This window comes from Chamaea fasciata, unplaced genomic scaffold (assembly GCF_029207755.1).
Source record: "Chamaea fasciata isolate MVZ Bird 193981 ecotype frontalis unplaced genomic scaffold, bChaFas1.0.hap1 SCAF_14, whole genome shotgun sequence".
Classification (NCBI taxonomy): Eukaryota; Metazoa; Chordata; class Aves; order Passeriformes; family Sylviidae; genus Chamaea; species Chamaea fasciata.
Genome location: NW_027094099.1, coordinates 2384274 through 2401960, shown reverse-complemented (window position 1 = coordinate 2401960; position 17687 = coordinate 2384274). Strand labels below are relative to the sequence as shown.

At 56.1% G+C, this 17687-nt stretch overlaps 1 protein-coding gene across 1 annotated transcript in view; it reads right to left on the bottom strand.

Moving 5' to 3' along the window:
- HCN4 (hyperpolarization activated cyclic nucleotide gated potassium channel 4) overlaps positions 1-17687 on the bottom strand; it is a 95481-nt gene that overhangs the window by 29303 nt on the left and 48491 nt on the right. Inside the window, exons 3-4 of the mRNA XM_066196094.1 lie at positions 9111-9272; positions 1126-1344 (exon numbers count right to left, since the gene is read on the bottom strand). Of these exons, the coding sequence (XP_066052191.1) occupies positions 1126-1344; positions 9111-9272 (381 nt within the window). The remainder of the gene's footprint in view (positions 1-1125; positions 1345-9110; positions 9273-17687) is intronic.

Below are 17687 nucleotides of genomic sequence, written 5' to 3'. Positions count from 1 at the left end.
TACAAAGACAAACAGACACAACAACATCTCCTTGCCCTGCTGTGAACTCATCCTGCTGCTGTTGCTTCCTGAGGGGCGCTGGAGTGGATGGATGGGGATGGATTGCCAAGGAACAGCAGCCTTGGCCTCTCACAGTGACAGTCCTGGCTCCCTCCGGACGCCAGAGAGACCACCCTGAGCTCCCTCCGGACACCAGAGAGACCACCCTGAGCTCCCTCCGGACGCCAGAGAGACCACCCTGAGCTCCCCCTGGACACCACAGAGACCACCCCGAGCTCCCCCTGGACACCACAGAGACCACCCTGAGCTCCCCCGGACACCAGAGAGACCACCCTGAGCTCCCCCGGACACCAGAGAGACCACCCTGAGCTCCCCCTGGACACCACAGAGACCACCCCGAGCTCCCCCTGGACACCACAGAGACCACCCCGAGCTCCCCCTGGACACCACAGAGACCACCCTGAGCTCCCCCTGGACACCACAGAGACCACCCCGAGCTCCCCCTGGACACCACAGAGACCACCCCGAGCTCCCCCTGGACACCACAGAGACCACCCTGAGCTCCCCCTGGACACCACAGAGACCACCCTGAGCTCCCTCCAGACACCACAGAGACCACCCTGAGCTCCCCCTGGACACCACAGAGACCACCCTGAGCTCCCCCTGGACAGCACAGAGACCACCCTGAGCTCCCTCCAGACACCACAGAGACCACCCTGAGCTCCCCCTGGACACCACACAGGCCACCCTGAGCTCCCCCTGGACACCAGAGAGACCACCCTGAGCTCCCCCTGGACACCACAGAGACCACCCTGAGCTCCCTCTGGGCACCACAGAGACCACCCTGAGCTCCCTCCGGACACCACAGAGACCACCCTGCTCTCCCCCTGGACACCAGAGAGACCACCCCGAGCTCCCCCTGGACACCACAGAGACCACCCTGAGCTCCCTCTGGGCAGCACAGAGACCACCCTGAGCTCCCCCTGGACACCACAGAGACCACCCTGAGCTCCCTCTGGGCAGCACAGAGACCACCCTGAGCTCCCCCTGGACACCACAGAGACCACCCCGGGCTCCCTGCAGACAGCACAGAGACCACCCCGGCCCCAGCAGGGCTGTCCTTACCTTCTCCTGGTACTGGCGGCGCGAGGAGTCCAGGGACTGGATGAGGGCGGTGGCGTGGCCGATGAACATGGCGTAGCAGGTGGCCCCCACGATCATGCTGAGCATGGTGAGCCACACGTCCGACATGCCCACGGGCGCCTGCTGCCCGTAGCCGATGCACAGCATGTGGCTCATGGCCTTGAACAGGGCGTACGAGTACTGCTTCCCCCACGAGTCGTTCTGCAGGGACACAGGGCACAGCTTCAGCACGGGGACACGGCATTCTGGACATGGATATGGGGCAGGAAAGCACCCCCGGTACTGCACACAAAAATCCCTGCTGGAGGCACCTGGACATGTCAAACAAGAAAGTGGTGGCTTGGAGGGCTGGGGGGGGTCTTTGAAAGATGGGAGGGCTATGGAGTCTCAACCCCAAACCCCTCAGAGCCCCCAAAACTCCTGTATCCCTCACTGAGACCTACACCTCAATGCCCTCACAGCCCCATAACTCCCTCACTGAGACCCTACACCTCAACGCCCTCCGAGCTCTCACTGCCCCGCAAGCCCAGCTCACTCCATTTGGAAAGACAAGCCCAGATTCTGTGATCTGAGCTCACCACTTTGGCCCCGGTTTTTGGAGATTCCATGGGCCTTTTCCAGCCAGTCTGCCCCACTGGTAACCTGGGGTGAACCGAGATGACGCACTGGGAGATTTTCACAATGACCCATGTGTGGGAGAGGGAACTGAAGCAAATCATTTCCTCCCCTGAGAAATGGACTAACTGAGAACTGTAACAGAGAGCCTGAGCAAGGCTGCCAGCGGCGGGATCTGAGAGTGGGGAAAATCACTGCCCAGCAATTTGGGAAATGGCCAGGGTCTCTGCTCATTACCTGGAGAGATGAGAAGGGCAGAAAATGAAGCTGATAATGTCTGGACAGCAAGTCCTTCTCAGTGCAAAACTGGGCTTTTTTCAGAGAGCTGAGGAATTACAAATGGTCTCATTTGAGAGCAGCAATGTCCTGCCAGGAGAGGTGTGCTGAGACACCTTGTGCTCTCCACTGCAGCTCACACAGGCTGCACCTCAGCACTGACATGATGGCACAGGGGAAAAAAAACCAGCACAAGTTTCCTGGTGACTCTGACCAGCCTGAGTTCATGGAACAGCTCGAGGTGCATTTCGCCATCCTGTGGGTGTTATCTGCCAGCAAGTTCTTGCTGTGACACCTTGACCAGGAACTGCTCTGTCATCACACGTGGCTCTTCCAAGGATGTGAAAATGCCTCTGCTGGGTGACACTCGTGGCAGCACTGGGCATTCCTCAGCTGCTCTCTGTTCCTGGGAAGGGGCCAAGGTTACGGATGGAGCTCTGCAGACACACGTGCCGTGGCACCACGGGAGGTCACTGCACAGGCCTGCTGGTGGCTTGTCAATAAACAAAGAATTCTCCAGTGACCTCCATTCAGAGCACCAGTGGCCAGCAGTGCTGGGAGCTCTGGAGTTCACTGGGCACCTCCTGGAGGTATCTCATCACGGCCAGGTGGGTGGCTGGTGACCTCTCGGCAAGCAGCTCTCAGTGCCACTGATGCCCATGGAAGCTTTTCACTGATCTTACGGGGAGTAAGTGACAAAGCGACAGTGACAAAGCTGGCTGGGAGCTGTGGCACGGGGCTGGAACCTGTGCTGAGAACTGATGCTTGGTTAGGAGATAAGCACATGGACAAAGCCAGCTGATAGCATTACCTGGCCAGATTCGGTTTCATTATGCAAGACAGGCCTGATTCCCACTCCGACAAGAAGAGCAAAGCCACAGAAGTGACAGCAGGGCTGACACGGGAGCAGTGGCCCAGCCACAGCCCAGGAGAGACTGCTCCTGCTCTCTGCCAGCACCAGCCTGCCTGGGCTCACCTCCCAGCACAGCAGGAACCTGGGAAAAACCCCCTGGAGCCAAGAGAGAGGAGCAAGAGACAAAGTGGCCATTGGTGACTACCGCTGGCTGTGCCCTTGGCTCGTGTGTGAGGAGCCCAGAGGAGCAAAGGACAGGGCAGGACGGGGCAAAGGGGCTTTGTCCCCTGGCCAGGGCACAGGAAGGGTCAGGTCACGGGCGCTGCTGGAGGTGTGAAGCCCAAGGAGTGACCCCTCCTGCCCCTCTGCCTCCAGGCCTGTGCTGTGGCTCTGAGGCCTGGCCAAAGAAGTGCTGGGTGCATGTTCCACCCGCAGGTTTTGTGGCATTGTGCAGATCCACTTCTGCTCCGTGGGCCTCTCACACAGCTCCCACAGGCATCCTGCACTTCCAGGAGCCCCCTTCCCACAGCCCTGCAGTCCTGGCAGGCTGAAGCCATGGCCCTGCGCTCAGGGCATGGAGCTGCCGTGACCTCCATCCATTGTCCCTCATGCTGAGGCAGCAGCGGGGAGCTGTGACACTTGCATCCCTGCAATCCCTGCAAAGGTGGGCAGCACATTCCCAGCAGTACTGGGGCACAGGGAGCAGTGCAGCTGTCCTGTCCCATCTCTTGCTGAATGAATTCCTTCCCCATTCCTCTCTGGGTGTCGCAGGAATGCTGCTGCCCTCTGAGTTCAGTGTGGCAGTAGTTTAACAGGGCGGCACATCTCCACCGCAGGCCTGAGAGCAGGAACAAAGGATGCTGAGCTGAAATTCCAAAGGGAATCTGGGCAGACAGAGCAGTAACAGCTGAGCTAGAAAACTGGCAGCTAGGGTCTTTAGTGGCTGTGAACATCTGGGTACCAGGCAGGCTCGAGGTTTAAAAGCCATTCTTCCAGCGACTTGCTGCTCAGGAGTGCTGTTTACAAGGAAGCTTGCCACTGTTTTGTAGGAATTAGTCATCCAAAACTCTTTAACATCCAACATGCCGAGCCCCTGCAGCCTGCCCAAACACTGCTGGCTCCCTGGGAATTGCACAGCTCCGAGCCCCGGCCCAATTCCCAGCAGCAGCAGCAGCAGCAGGAGGGCTCCTGTGAGGACAGGCTGCGGGTGCCAGACTGAGGAGACGGCTCAGCGATGACAGACTGGGGAGCCAGAGCTGCAGGAAAACACGGAGCTTTCCAAACAAACCCCGAGCTCTGCTGAGAGAGAACATCAAGGACTGCTCAGAGAGAGGCACTTCTGTGAAGGGGAAGCCTTTCACAGCAATTACCTTTAGGATACCAAGTGTGAAGAGCACTGGCTGCTCTGTGATGATTCTTCACTTACAGGTCTCCGTACCTCTATCGTTTTCAGGCTTCTTGTTTTCCACAGGCTGAGCAGACAGGTCAAGCCCACAGTGCTTTAGGCCAGCCTAGAAGAGGTTCCACATGCGCTGCGGACACGGGTTTCTCAGCACCAGGTGCCTCCTGCTGCCACAGCTCGTTCCCACAAGAGCCATCCCCTATCCAATACCCAGCTACACCAGTCCCCACAGACACTGGAGTGGCTGAAATGGCCCATTAGGGGAGGGAAATGAAGCCTTAAACTGCGGGGGGAAAATGACTCCTCGTTCAGCAAATCCCAACGCAAGCCAAAGCCGAGTTACACATCTGCGCCTGCTCACGGCCAAGAGGGGGTTATCTCAGAGGCACCAAGAGACTTGGCAAAAGGGAGTGAAATGACTTTGAAGCAGTTTCTCAGACTGGTTTGTTTTTAACATCCACACTGGCAGTGCTGGAAGGGCTTCTCTGGCATTAGAGTCTGGCCTGCTCAGATCCACCTTTGAATACTTGGAGGCGCTTCCCTGGAACACTTCAAAGGCACTGCTGGGTTCTGCAGTGCCTTACAGAGGCACCTGAAGGCAAACTGTGGTGTCTGACAGGGCATTTTGGTTCTGATGTTCATGTGAGTGCGTCTGGTTGAATCCTCGCTGGAGAGGAGGAGTGAGGTGAGTAAAGACACGGAGAAATACTGGAAGTTCTTGGGATGGGGGCGTAGTCCTGGGGAACAATGTTATGCCTGACTTACACCATTAACACTTGGAGAACTCAGGAGCTGTCTCTGACCATCCCTGCCCACCCCTGGAACTGCTGGGCTGGGAAAACAAACCTCCAGATCCAGTTTAAAGGATGGGAATAGCATGGGAACACATGGAGATGAGACAGGTCAAACTCCATCTTGGACAGAACCTGCCTGTTCTGGGCTTGTTTCCAAGGGAAGCCTTCACCTGACAGCAGGGATCTCCTCAGGGCTCTGAGTGGCCCTGTCCCAATTGTCCCAGGCGGCCTTTCCTGAGGGCCCTCCCAAGCACCCTGTGCTCCTGGAGATCCAGACTTGGGCACCCACACCTTGCCTGGGCTCACAGTGCCTGTACCCAGCCCTGTGTGAGGAGTGGTTTTGCCTCCTTTCCAGCCCTGCTGCTGTCCCCATCTCACAGTGCTCCCAGCTGGCCTCCCTGGACAGCCCCTGGAGGTGCCTGTCCCCCTGCCTTCCCTGGAAGATCAATATTAGCAGTTATGGGCCGTTCTGCCCTGCCCACCCTGCTTTGGACTGGTTTTGGCCCCAGCTGGGGAGGGCGCTCCCTGTGCCTGACACCCTCAGCTCCAGGTTCCCACCCCGCTGGAGCAGCCCTGCTCCTGCTGCTCCTTTATAGACAGGGTTTATAGGACATGGAATCTCCTGCAGAGGGAAGGCAGGAGGGATGTGCCAGCCCAGAGGCTCAGGGGGAGTTGGGAATCACAGCGGATCCATGCAGGATTGCTCTCTTCCACACACTGCAGCCATGCCTCTTGCCCCTTTCCATCAGCAGCCCTCAGCAAGGGAGGGGCTGAGCCCCAGGAGAATGTGCTGCCCTTGCTCTGGTGGAGGGGAGGCTGACCGGAGTTTGCTGGGCAGGTGGCTGCACTCGGGGATCTCTGCCCTCCCTGCACGGCTCACGGGCACAGCACCCAGGGGAGGAGGCCACGTGTTGCCGGCAGCTTTCAGGGCTCAGCAGAGCTGGGATCTCTGGGACAGGAGCTGCCAGGGCGGCGCTGGGGGAGCAGCGCACACTCTGCAGCTGACTCACCCGTGTTTCCAGTTTTTAATAAAGTGCACTGCGGGAAAGCTAATGCTGAAGCCCCTGGGAGTGGGGCTCAGCAATTAATACTGCAAACATCCTGCCCTGCTGCTTCAGGAGTCAGCAGACACCCACTGCTTCCACGGCTGCTGAACATGGAGCACGAGGCCTGTGGAAAACACCGAGATGAACCAGGCTCGAGGATGCATCGAGGCCCTGAGATGGTTTTGGCAACGCCAGACCTTCCACAAATCCCCTGGATGAGGATCAAACCTATAGGAAGCAGATGGGAGGTGATGAATCTTCCTTCCCTGCAGCATGGAAATCAGGGCTGGTTTTATGGAGTGCCAAGTGGTGGGAAACCCCAGAGCAGAGGAAGAGCAGCACCAGCACATTTATGGACAAAGCCTCCAAAGCATCTGAACCTCAGTTCCAGCTCCCCTTGGCTGTAGCAGCTTCAGAAGTTTCCCTTTTTCCCAGACTTGTGGCTCCTGTGTGTAATCAGGGCAGCCATGCACCAAGGATATTTATTTATCTCCTCAGAGCTCGACCTGGCCGGTACAGAATGTCCCCAAATCCTGGCTCCCTGGCACAGAGGCCATCCTGGCCTCTCCCCTCCCAGCTGTGTCCAGCACACAGAGCCATGCTGGAACCTTCCTTCCACAGCCTGGCACCAAAGCCTGACAAGAGCCTGGAGCTCCAGTTTGCCTCACTCAATGCTCCCCTCTGGATTAGATGTAAATTGTTTCACTGATAATGTCATCCACATCCACCACTACTCCCAGTGACACACCTGGAAATCTTCTCAGGAGATTAAAGGACCTTACTGGAAGAAAAAAAACCAAAACTATCTGGTTCCCAAAGAACTACTGCACTCTCTGTTAAATATTCTAACCCCAGGCTATTTTGGGGCTGCCACATTGCTGCACAGCTTCTGGAGTGGAAGCCCCCTGAACTATAGGTGAGCCATCTCTCCAGTTCTTCATCTCACTTTCCTGAGGCTCCATTTTCAGAGATAATGATTTTTTTCTCCACTTCTTTTAAGTGGAACAAGAAAATAAAAGGTGATTTAGCTGCAGGGAGGAAGCAGAAAAAAAATCCCCCAAGGCAAGTTTAATTCTCAGCTTCAGAGGCTCTCAAGGCTGCAGCATGAGGAAAGCTCTGCTCTGGATGGGAGCTCCCTCCCCTGCCCTCCTGGAGCCTGCTGGGCCTTCCTGCCTCTGGAATTCATCCTTCCCTCTCTCCCCAGCCCTGCTGCTAAGATTTGCCTTGGCCAAATCTTTTCTTCCTCCGTCCCACGTCCTGCCACTTTTGCAGACCCTTCCCCTTGACTCCAGCTGGCAGCTTCAACCCCAGCTGGAACCTCTTCCCTGAGGGATGGATGGGGAGAGCCAGGAGCTGCTGCTGCCATCAGCAGCCAAATGTTGGGATGAGGGACTCGTGCTCCAAACCTGCTGCTCTGAAGCCTCCTGCAAGGGCACCGTGGCCAAGTCACCCTCAGGATGGGGATGAGGCCACCTGCACCTCAGAGCTCCCTGCCATGAGGAGCTGAGCGTCCTCTTGGCCCTGAGCAGCACAATGGGGCCCCAATCTCTGCCTGCTGCTGCCACATAAATAATAAAAAGGCAGCAGGGGGAAGCCCAGGCAGCTGCTGCCCGGGTTGTTGTTCTGCTGGAGATAAGCAGAGGGTTCCAGGCTCCAGAAGTGGCAGTCTGGCACCTTGCAGCAGCAGGAAGCGAACCATTATTGCAGAGAGGAGAAATGAATAAATAAACAGCAAACAGATGATTTTTCCACGGATGCTCACTCCTGCAGGCACAGGCAGCCCGTGCCCACGGCCCTGCACGTGGGAGGCACGGCAGGCTGGCACATCTTGGATACATTTTACATTTGCTCTGTTCTGCCCCAGTGCCTGATTATTTCCTTTATTCAAGAAGAAATTGGCTGAGGGAATCTGGAGGTTAAGAGCTGCAGTAAGAGGCAATTTTTTAAGCTTTGTCAGTTTTTGCTGCTTAATCAACTGGACATTGTCCCTTTGAATAAAAGCTCCTGAATCCTCAGCAAGATGGTTAAAAGGTACCAGGAATTCACCGTGCCTTTGCCATATGGTGTCAAGCTCCCTCCCAGCAACAGCAGGGCACAGCTTTGGATGGCACTGGGCAGTCTGGCTCCTCATCCCGTGACCTTGGCTCACTCTGGTGAGGGTGGGTGCTCACACCAACCCTTCCAGGGGGTATGGAGCAAAGGGACCAGCAATGGGAATTATGGATCAGCCCCAGCCCTGTCTCTGGGACTCCAGATACTCAGATTCCAGCGGGAAGCAGTTTCCATGCCTGCTCCTTGCTGCTCGGTGCCAGGAGAGGGAGCCTGGCTCCTGCCTTCTGCGGGATCTGCCCGGGCCGGTCCTGCTCCGAGCCCCGGCGCTGTGTCCTTGTAGGATCTGCCTCCAAATCCTGGGGCTGTGTCCCTGCAGGATCTGCCTCCCTGCCCCGGGGCTGTGTCCCTGCAGGATCTGCCTCCAATCCCCGGGGCTGTGTCCCTGCAGGATCTGCCTCCCTGCCCCGGGGCTGTGTCCCTGCAGGATCTGCCTCCAATCCCCGGGGCTGTGTCCCTGCAGGATCTGCCTCGGTGCCCACATCGTTGGGAAGCGGTAGGATGGCCCCGGGGGGTGTGAGGAGGAACGGGAAGCAGGAGGATGGCTGTGGGTGCTGCAGGGGTGTCACCCAGGGGCTGGGTTTAGGGCTGAGAGGTGGGATGAGGAGCACTGCACGTGGGATGCTCCAGAGGGTAGACCCTACCCACCATCTCTGAGCTGGTTATTTATAATTATTTATTATGAGCCGATCAAGGGGATGAAAAATACAACGAGCCCTGGCAAGTGCTCTGCTCATCTTTGGAAAGGGACAATCAATGGCCTCACTCTTTGGAAAGAGTCAGTGGGAAGATAGTGGAAACGGGGAAAAGATAAAATGGGGAAGAAAGGAAGGGACATAAGCAAGTGCAAGTGTTCTCTGCCCGGCACTCACCACCATGCGGTTGAGGGACACCCAGCAGTCGTCAGGGAAGTCCTGCAGCATGGGCACCAGGAATTGCAGGCAGCCGTCCCAGTGGCACAGCAGCAGCATCATCCCGATGAGGTTGACGATCCTCACCACGGCGCTGGCCAGGTCGTAGGTCATGTGGAAGATCTGTGGGATCCCACAGGAGCAGGTTAGATGGCAGCTGCCCCAAACAACCCCCGGTGGAATTACACACAGTGTCAGTGTCCCCTGCTGAAGGGACGGAAAAGCTGCAGCAGCTCGGGTCAGGCTCTGTGTGAGCAGAACCAGCTGAGAAACAGCTTAAAAACCAAAATACAAATGAATCATCAGTCACCCCTCCTGCCCTGTGACTTTGCCTTCTAATTTACCATTATAAGCTCTAGAACTCCAATGAAATAAACTGGTTGCAAATATTTCTGGACCATCAGCCACTCCTCAGGAATCAACTCTATCATTCCATCTTTTAGCTGCAATGCCCTTCTTTGATTTCTGTTCTTGCTGGAGATGTGTTCCACAGTGACCCATGGTGGCAGCTGCCTTTGTACTGGATGTCAGCTGCAGTCTCTGCACGTCTCAAATGCAACAAGGAACGGCCTCCAACTCAGCAGAGGCTTCTGGAAGAGGATCTGATTCATCTCTTTCCTTGTGTCCCTTGTATTCTGCTGCTACACCCCTGCCCAGGTGGGCAAGGAAAAGACAACCATGGCAGAGAGGGCAGGTTTTCCTCAGCTGTCAGTTCTTCACATGGAAAATAAAGCTGCAAACACAGCTTTCTTACAGGTCAGAAGCGACACAGCCCCTGATCCAAGGGGGTTCAAGTGCCTCACCTGGGCGTCACCTTCCAAGGGACATGAGTGTCATGGAGGTTTGTGACACAGGGGACAGGCTGTGTGATGTGTGGCCAAATCCCTACACCTCCTGGCTGCTCCAACAGGGATAATCCTGCTCCTCCCACCACCAGCCACTGTGTGCCTGCCACCTTTGCCCACACCAGAGATGGGCCTCTCACCCCGCAGGAAGGCAGCTCAACAGCCCAAATGGCAGAACACTGTTGTTATCAGGCAAAGGAATCCCATTTTCCCGGCTGGAATTGCTGCTGTTGGAGCTGGCTGTCCAGCTGGAATGCCTGTTTCCACACCAGCCATCCCCACCTCAGGGACACACACCCACAGTGATGCCCACGTGCCCAACCCGTGCCAGGAGGGAGCACAAAGGATGCTGGCATCCAGAAGGATGAATGATTTGGATAACTGCTGCTAGCTCCATTATTTCTCTGCATCCAGGCTGGAGCCCACACTGCCAGTGTGAGAAAGGCCATTTGAGTGATCTTTCAGGGCTGAAAAGAAGAACATCTCCAAAATCCAGCATGAAAGGCTGTTCTAGGAAATCCAGCTCTTGCTGCTGACTCAATAGGTCAGTATGAAAGCTGAGCACATAATTCATACAGAATAATTCCTCCTGGTTTCCTCTTTTTTTCCTCCCCCTGCAGAAATGATCATTCTCATTTAGATAACCCAGAGCGAATCCATCCTGTTGGAATGAGAGCCCGGGGCTGTGCTTTTAATGAAGCTGGAGCAGCAGTTTGCAGAAGGATCTTTCTTTCCTGCCACCAGGGTTTTTCTGTGCTAATGACTTTTCCTCTCACACCTCCGGGTGTTTTTCAAAGAGCTCCAGCCCTGCTGTAACCCAGGGAACTCCAGCCAGGGGCAGGGAGAAGCCCTGTCAGATTGAGGAAGTGCCTTCTTCCCTGTGATAGATGAAAAGCAGGCAGCCAAGAGCCCGAGGGCATGGATGGCTCAGGGACCAGGTGACGGATATGGAGCTTCTGAGGGGAGGGTTGGGATCTATCCCAGTCAGGGTAGGGCAGGGAGCCTTTATTTGGTGCACACAGAGAAAGGAGAAGGTGGATTCAGCTCCTGCTCTGCACCTGGGATCTGGACTGTAACACTGGATGGGGACAGGCCCCCTTGAAGGGGACACACCTGGGCTGCGGTGCTGAGAAGGAGCTGCACCAAAGCTCAGGAATTCCCAGGAGAAACTGTGATGATGAACTGCAAATGTCTGAGCTGCAGGTGAGACAACTCCAGTTCCAAACGTCTCAGGAGTTTGCCAGCTCCTGCCCACTCCTTGGAATACATTTGCATTCCCATGCAGGAGAAAAGCAGGAAGCAGTCCTGGTGCAGCACACAGGGATAACTGTGAAGGGCTGGGAACAAACACCTTCCACTGAGGAGCTCCTCCTGCCAAGAGGTGCTGGTGTGGCAGGGAATTCTGATCCGCTAATGTGCTGGAGGGTGTTGCAGCGCCCTCCAGCCCTTCCTTGGCTCACCAGGGAGAGGAGGGCCGGGAACATTCCCGAAGAGCTGGTCCGTGCACGAGCACAGGAACGTGAGTGGTAACTGCAACTTCTGTGGTTTCCATCAGGAACACTGGGGACTTTGTGTCCCGCTGTAACATAACCCAGGCTGGGTCCCAGAGCATCACAGCTCCTTCCACCCCAGCACTGCCTGTGCTTCCTGCCTCTCTGCAGCCTGCACTGGGAAAAAGGAGCCAGGAGAAGAGCCATGCATGGATTCACATTTAAAGGATATTCTTGGATAGAATTAATATTCCTGGTTTTGAACAGACCAAAACAAGCTCTGGCTTCAGCATCCCTGCCAGAAAATCAGTGCTGTCCTTCCAGCCAAAGGACACCTTGCAATTCTTGTGGAAAGGACAGGTTGGGGAAGTGGGAGGACCAAAACTTCCCTCAAAAAATGATTTCTGGTTATGTAAGAGCTCCATCTTGGAAACTCCACTCATACAGAACGAGCTATCGGGATCCTATCAGAAGGAATCTGAAATCCTGTCAGCCCCAAATAACTGTGCAGCCCTCCTCCATCCTGGACTGCAGCAGCATTGCTCCAACCCCAGCACCTGAGCTGGAAGGAATCAAGGACACCTTGGAGAAGTGGGGCCTGGCTCTGGCAGTGCCTCCAATCAAGGCTGTGTGTTTAATTAGAAGTGCTGCTCTGTGCTGGCACAAGGCCTGGGTGCTGTCCAAACCACGGCCACCACAATCCCTCTGCTCCAGCTGGAGCCACCAGAATCCCTCTGCTCTGGCTGGGCTCCTGGGGCTGCCCTGTCCATGGGCAGCACCGGGCAGGGCAGCAGCTGTGCCAAGGGAAATGTAGGCTGAGTATCAGGAAAAAGTTTTTTACAGAAAGGGTAATGAAGTGTTGGAACGGTCTGCCTGGGGAGGTGGTGGAGTCACCATCTCTCCGTGTGTTAAAGAGAAGACTGGATGTGGCACTGGGTGCCGTGGTTTAGTTGAGGTCAGGGTTGGGTTGGACTTGATCCTGGAGGTCTCTTCCAACCTAATGATTCTGATTCTGCTCCAGGCACATCCTGCCGGGCCCAGCGCTCGGCACAGCCCCTGTACCTGGCCCTGCTGGCACACCGGGGCTGGGATCTGACTGCACATCTGGGCTGGGATCTGCCTGCACACCTGGGCTGGGTTGTGACTGCACATCTGGGCTGGGATCTGCCAGCACACCTGGGCTGGGTTGTGACTGCACATCCCTGCTGGCTTTTCACGCCCTGGAGGTGCTGAGCCTGGAACCAAGGGGTTCTCCTGGGGCTCTGGGGGCCCTGATGCACAGGCCCCCCGATGATCCTGTCTGAGGCAGGGCTCGCTGGCATCCACGGAGCTCCTGAACAGACTCTGCTCCACAGGAAAGCACTGAAACTGCTTGTCACCCTTCAGTGCCAACGTGGCAGGAATTCTGTAGCTCCACATCCTGCTGGTCCCAAGCCAGTGCTGGTGTCTGTGCCCACACCATGGTTAATACACAACTGTGATAAATCCCCTGGGGATAATCAAGGAGCTGTGACACTGCTCCAGCTTAATAGAAAGCAAAGAATTTACTCCTCGTTTATGGCTTAAAAAAACCCACAGACCTGAGAAGGAAATACAAATCTCAAAAGAGAATCAAAACAGTCTCATAGGCTGTTGTGAGTGCTCCAGGGTCAGAGTTAAGGTTGTTCTGCTGCGAGGAAAAATGTGTTTACCAACATTTAAGAAGAGAATTTGTGGGCTGTGGGGAAGAAAGTTGACATGTCGTTCAGTGTGCCTTTCTCTCCTTGGCTTTTGAAGATAACAGAGGTAAAGATGCATTTTCCTCTCAGAGGCATTAGCTGCCTTTTCAAACCTCAGTGTTAATCTCCCGATAGACTGGGGATAGGTGGGTGCTGCAGAGAGCTTTTCTGAGCCTAAAATCCAGTTTAGCCAGATTACTGAGGGTGGCCGTGCTGAGGTCCTGCAGCAGCAGCTGCCCTGGCTCAGGATCACCCCAAACCACTCATCCTGTTTAGTCCCCAGACCAGCCTGGACAAGGAGCTCATTGCAGCCAATGCGCAAAGTGAAGGCAGCACGCTGAAAAAACAGTGCTTTGGGTGATTTGGGGATCAGGGCCAGTTCATGTGGCAAATGTCACCTTCTCCACACCCTGGGTGAGCTCTGACTGACACAACCCACATCAGGGAAGGGTTTGGGAGCCCTGATGTGCAGACCCATCCTGGGAGGCTGCAGTGAGGAGAGACAAAGAACACAGAACTGGCAGGGTGGGCTTCCCCAGGAGAACAAACCTGCCTGGGCACACACAGAGCACTGAGGCATGGGAGCCCTGAGCATGGCCAGGAACACAGAGCCAGAAACAGGCACACAGAGCAGCCGTGAGCACAGCCAGGTACACAGAGCATCCCTGAGCACACAGAGCAGCCCTGAGCACAGCCAGGGCACACAGAGCCAGCCCTGAGCACAGCCAGGCACACAGAGCATCCCTGAGCACAGCCAGGCACACAGAGCATCCCTGAGCACACAGAGCAGCCCTGAGCACAGCCAGGGCACACAGAGCCAGCCCTGAGCAGAGTCAGGGCACACAGAGCATCCCTGAGCACAGCCAGGCACACAGAGCATCCCTGAGCACAGCCAGGCACACAGAGCATCCCTGAGCACAGCCAGGCACACAGAGCATCCCTGAGCACAGCCAGGGCACACAGAGCAGCCCTGAGCACACAGAGCAGCCCTGAGCACAGCCAGGGCACACAGAGCAGCCCTGAGCACACAGAGCAGCCCTGAGCACAGCCAGGGCACACAGAGCAGCCCTGAGCAGAGTCAGGGCACACAGAGCATCCCTGAGCACAGCCAGGCACACAGAGCAGCCCTGAGCACAGCCAGGGCACACAGAGCAGCCCTGAGCAGAGTCAGGGCACACAGAGCATCCCTGAGCACAGCCAGGCACACAGAGCAGCCCTGAGCACACCCAGGCACACAGAGCCAGCCCTGAGCAGAGTCAGGGCACACAGAGCAGCCCTGAGCAGAGTCAGGGCACACAGAGCATCCCTGAGCACAGCCAGGCACACAGAGCAGCCCTGAGCACAGCCAGGGCACACAGAGCCAGCCCTGAGCAGAGTCAGGGCACACAGAGCAGCCCTGAGCACAGCCAGGCACACAGAGCAGCCCTGAGCAGAGTCAGGGCACACAGAGCAGCCCTGAGCACACCCAGGCACACAGAGCCAGCCCTGAGCACAGCCAGGCACACAGAGCAGCCCTGAGCCACTCTGAGCACACACAGCAATCAGGCCTGGCAGGGAAAGGGCAGCTCCCCCAGGAATTCCACCTGTGGAGTGAACCCACCCTGCTGGCACATACGGTGTTACAGCCAGGCAAAGCAACATCTCAGCTGGTCCTTCTGTGGGCCATGCATCATTCCCCACTCCTTGCTCCTTCCTCACCCTCCCCAACTTCCTATTTACTCTCCCAGTTATTTCACACTTAAGCTACGTCAAAGTATAATCCAGTTTGACTCCAAGAGGTTTCCTGTCCTGAGCAACTCCGCAGGTTTTGCTCTTTAGGAAGAATGGACATCTTTTCCCACAATTTTTCTTCGGAAGAACAGACAAAATGCTGTTCTAGCCATTAAATTACACAAAGATAGAAACTCCAAATTTCCAAGGCAACTGTTGCTGCAAACAGGCTGAGCTGGGGCAGAAGAAGAAGGATCAGATAAAGGAACACAGCTGGGTTTATTGATACCTTGGGAGTGGGATCCCTTTGGAAGGAGCAGGGCTGGGTCACACAGCTCTGGGCTGTGCCCATCCCAGCGCGCCTGGCGGGAGGATCCAGCTGGGATCCAGACTGTCTGGGCAGGGGGCTGGAGCCGGGATGGGCTGTGGAGCACGGCTACATCTGCAAGCCGCGTGCACGCTCCAGCGCGGGCTGGGGCTGCGCCTCGCCTGCTTTCTGCTGTGCCAGCACCGACAGCCACAGCCACAAGATCAAGTTTTAGATGAAGGCAAGAGTTTGGGGTTGATTCTCTTTTTTCTGCTTGCTTTGCACCGAATGACATAACCAATGTCAGCAGAGTTGCTGATGCTGCCTTGAGTCAGGGCGGCGATTCACCGGGGGAAGGGCCCGGGCCCCGCCGCCCGCAGCAGCCACGGCGAGGGCAGCGCTGCCAGCCCCAGGTGTTAGCAGAGATAGCCAAGCACGTTTTACACTCCAAATGCAATCAGCCTTAGTGCTGCCCTGGCACTTTTCCTCCGCAGGTCTCGGGGGGCTGTGCCGACATTCAGCTGCTGTGTTCCCAATCTCCAAGGAACACCCGAGCTCTGCTACTCCAGAGAGGCCAACAGGGCATGGAACAGGGAAAAGCTTCTTGCGCTGGAAGCTGAGGGGGAAAGTTTTCGGCCGAACCTCGGGCTGGCAGCTCTGCTCCGCTGCTCATGGACTGTGTGCGAGCCAGGCCCAAGAGAGTGTGTGCAGGCAGGGCAGCACAGGCAGTGCTCCTGCCACGGCCCGGGGCTGGAAAGCTCTGTAAGGGACCATGCAAGCCTCCACCTCCTCCTGAGGTGATTCAGCTCTTCCCAGGCAGCTTGCTTCTGGCCACTGGAAGTTCTTCCCCAGGAGCAGAGACAAAGACCAGCAGAAAGCCTGTGCTAAAGGAAAGGGGGGGAAATGGCATTTTCTTGCCATCTCCCTCCGAGACCCGTGTCTACTGGAAAACATTTACAGCAGAGAAAGGTGAAACAGCAGGACTAATTAGCACTGAGAGGGCTGGCATGGCTGGCAGATGTTTATGGATATATATAAACCCCAAAGATCCTGCCACCACCGAGTGTTTTGCCTCTTGCACTCTCGGAGTTGAGGTTGTCATGACAGCAGCCCCCCTTCCTCTCCCCATGCCACCATTCCCAGCCTAGACTTTAATCTTCATCATTTTAAGAACTTTTGTCACCACGGCAACGTGACACAGACTTTTTAAAAATATTTTCTAGCACAACTCAAACGACTGTCTTTCCTGCACGGTTCCCTTTAAACCTCCAGGAAAAAAACATTTGGGGCTGGGTTGTGCCACCACGGAACCGAGTGTGAGACTGCCCTGGGTGTGAGACAGCAGTGACAGGAGCTGGTGGCATTGTCACCTCCAGGAACAGCAACACAAGGACTGGGGCCAGGGCTTTTTCCAGCAGCTCCGTGACTTTGGAGGAAGCTCTCCTTTGCTTTTCCATGGGGTTTATGTTCCCACACGCCCCCAGCAGCTCAGGTTTTCCACAGGATCTCTCAGTACAGTTTGGAAAAGGGAAGGAAAACAAGCCCCCCCGAGCTGTAAATAGGTTGGGTGTCTCTTTCTCAAGGGGAATTAGATATCTTACCTGCTCAGGCTGCCTCTAATCTCTCAGGGCTCTTATCTGCATCTTTGGGAATTGTAGTCCTTCTGAGAGGCTTGCAATGAATCACTGCTGGAAATAGGTCACGGGCTTTTTTGGACGTTTAAGAATGACCACAGTCATCAGACAAAAGGTCTGCCTTACTCAGGAGCTATACATAGATGTGCCCAGGGAAAGGAATATCTGGGATGCTGAGGGAAAGAAAGGAGGTTTAAATCCCTGAGAAAGGGACAAGACACACACAAGTGGTTGGAAACTGGGGCCTGTAGGGCTGGAAATGGCTCCAGAAGGGGCACTGGGAGGTGCAGGGTGGTCCCAGGGTCCGTGCTGGCTCAGGGCAGGATTGTCCCTGGAGCAGCAGCATGGGCAGGTGATGGATGCCTGAGCCAGGGGCTGTGGCTGAGGCTGCAGCCTCTGCCAGGAGGGCTCTGCTGTGCTCTGAGCAAAACCCACCTGGGCTAAGTGGGAAAACAGCCTGGAATGCACTGAATTCCCAGGCTGACAGTGCAGGCAGCTGGCCTGGAGCAGCACCCAGAAAACACTGCTGGCAGCCCTGCTCAGGCTGTGCCAGTGCCCAGGGCAGGGCCAGCCTTGTCCCTGCTCAGGCTGTGCCCAGGGCGGTGCCAGCCTTGCCCCTGGACCTGTTTCAGTGAGGACATTCCGAAGCTGTGCCAAGGAAGGAGATCCCAACCCCTTTTCCTCCCAGCTCCCAAAGCTGGGCAGTGCCAGGCTCTTTGGGAGCTGTTTGATTCCATGAAGTGACAACTTCAGCACAGTCTGAAGGTCCCTGATCAGGAGGTAGAAGTTCAACACCAGTAAATTAAATCAGTTCTTGTTTTAGAGCTGTTGTCT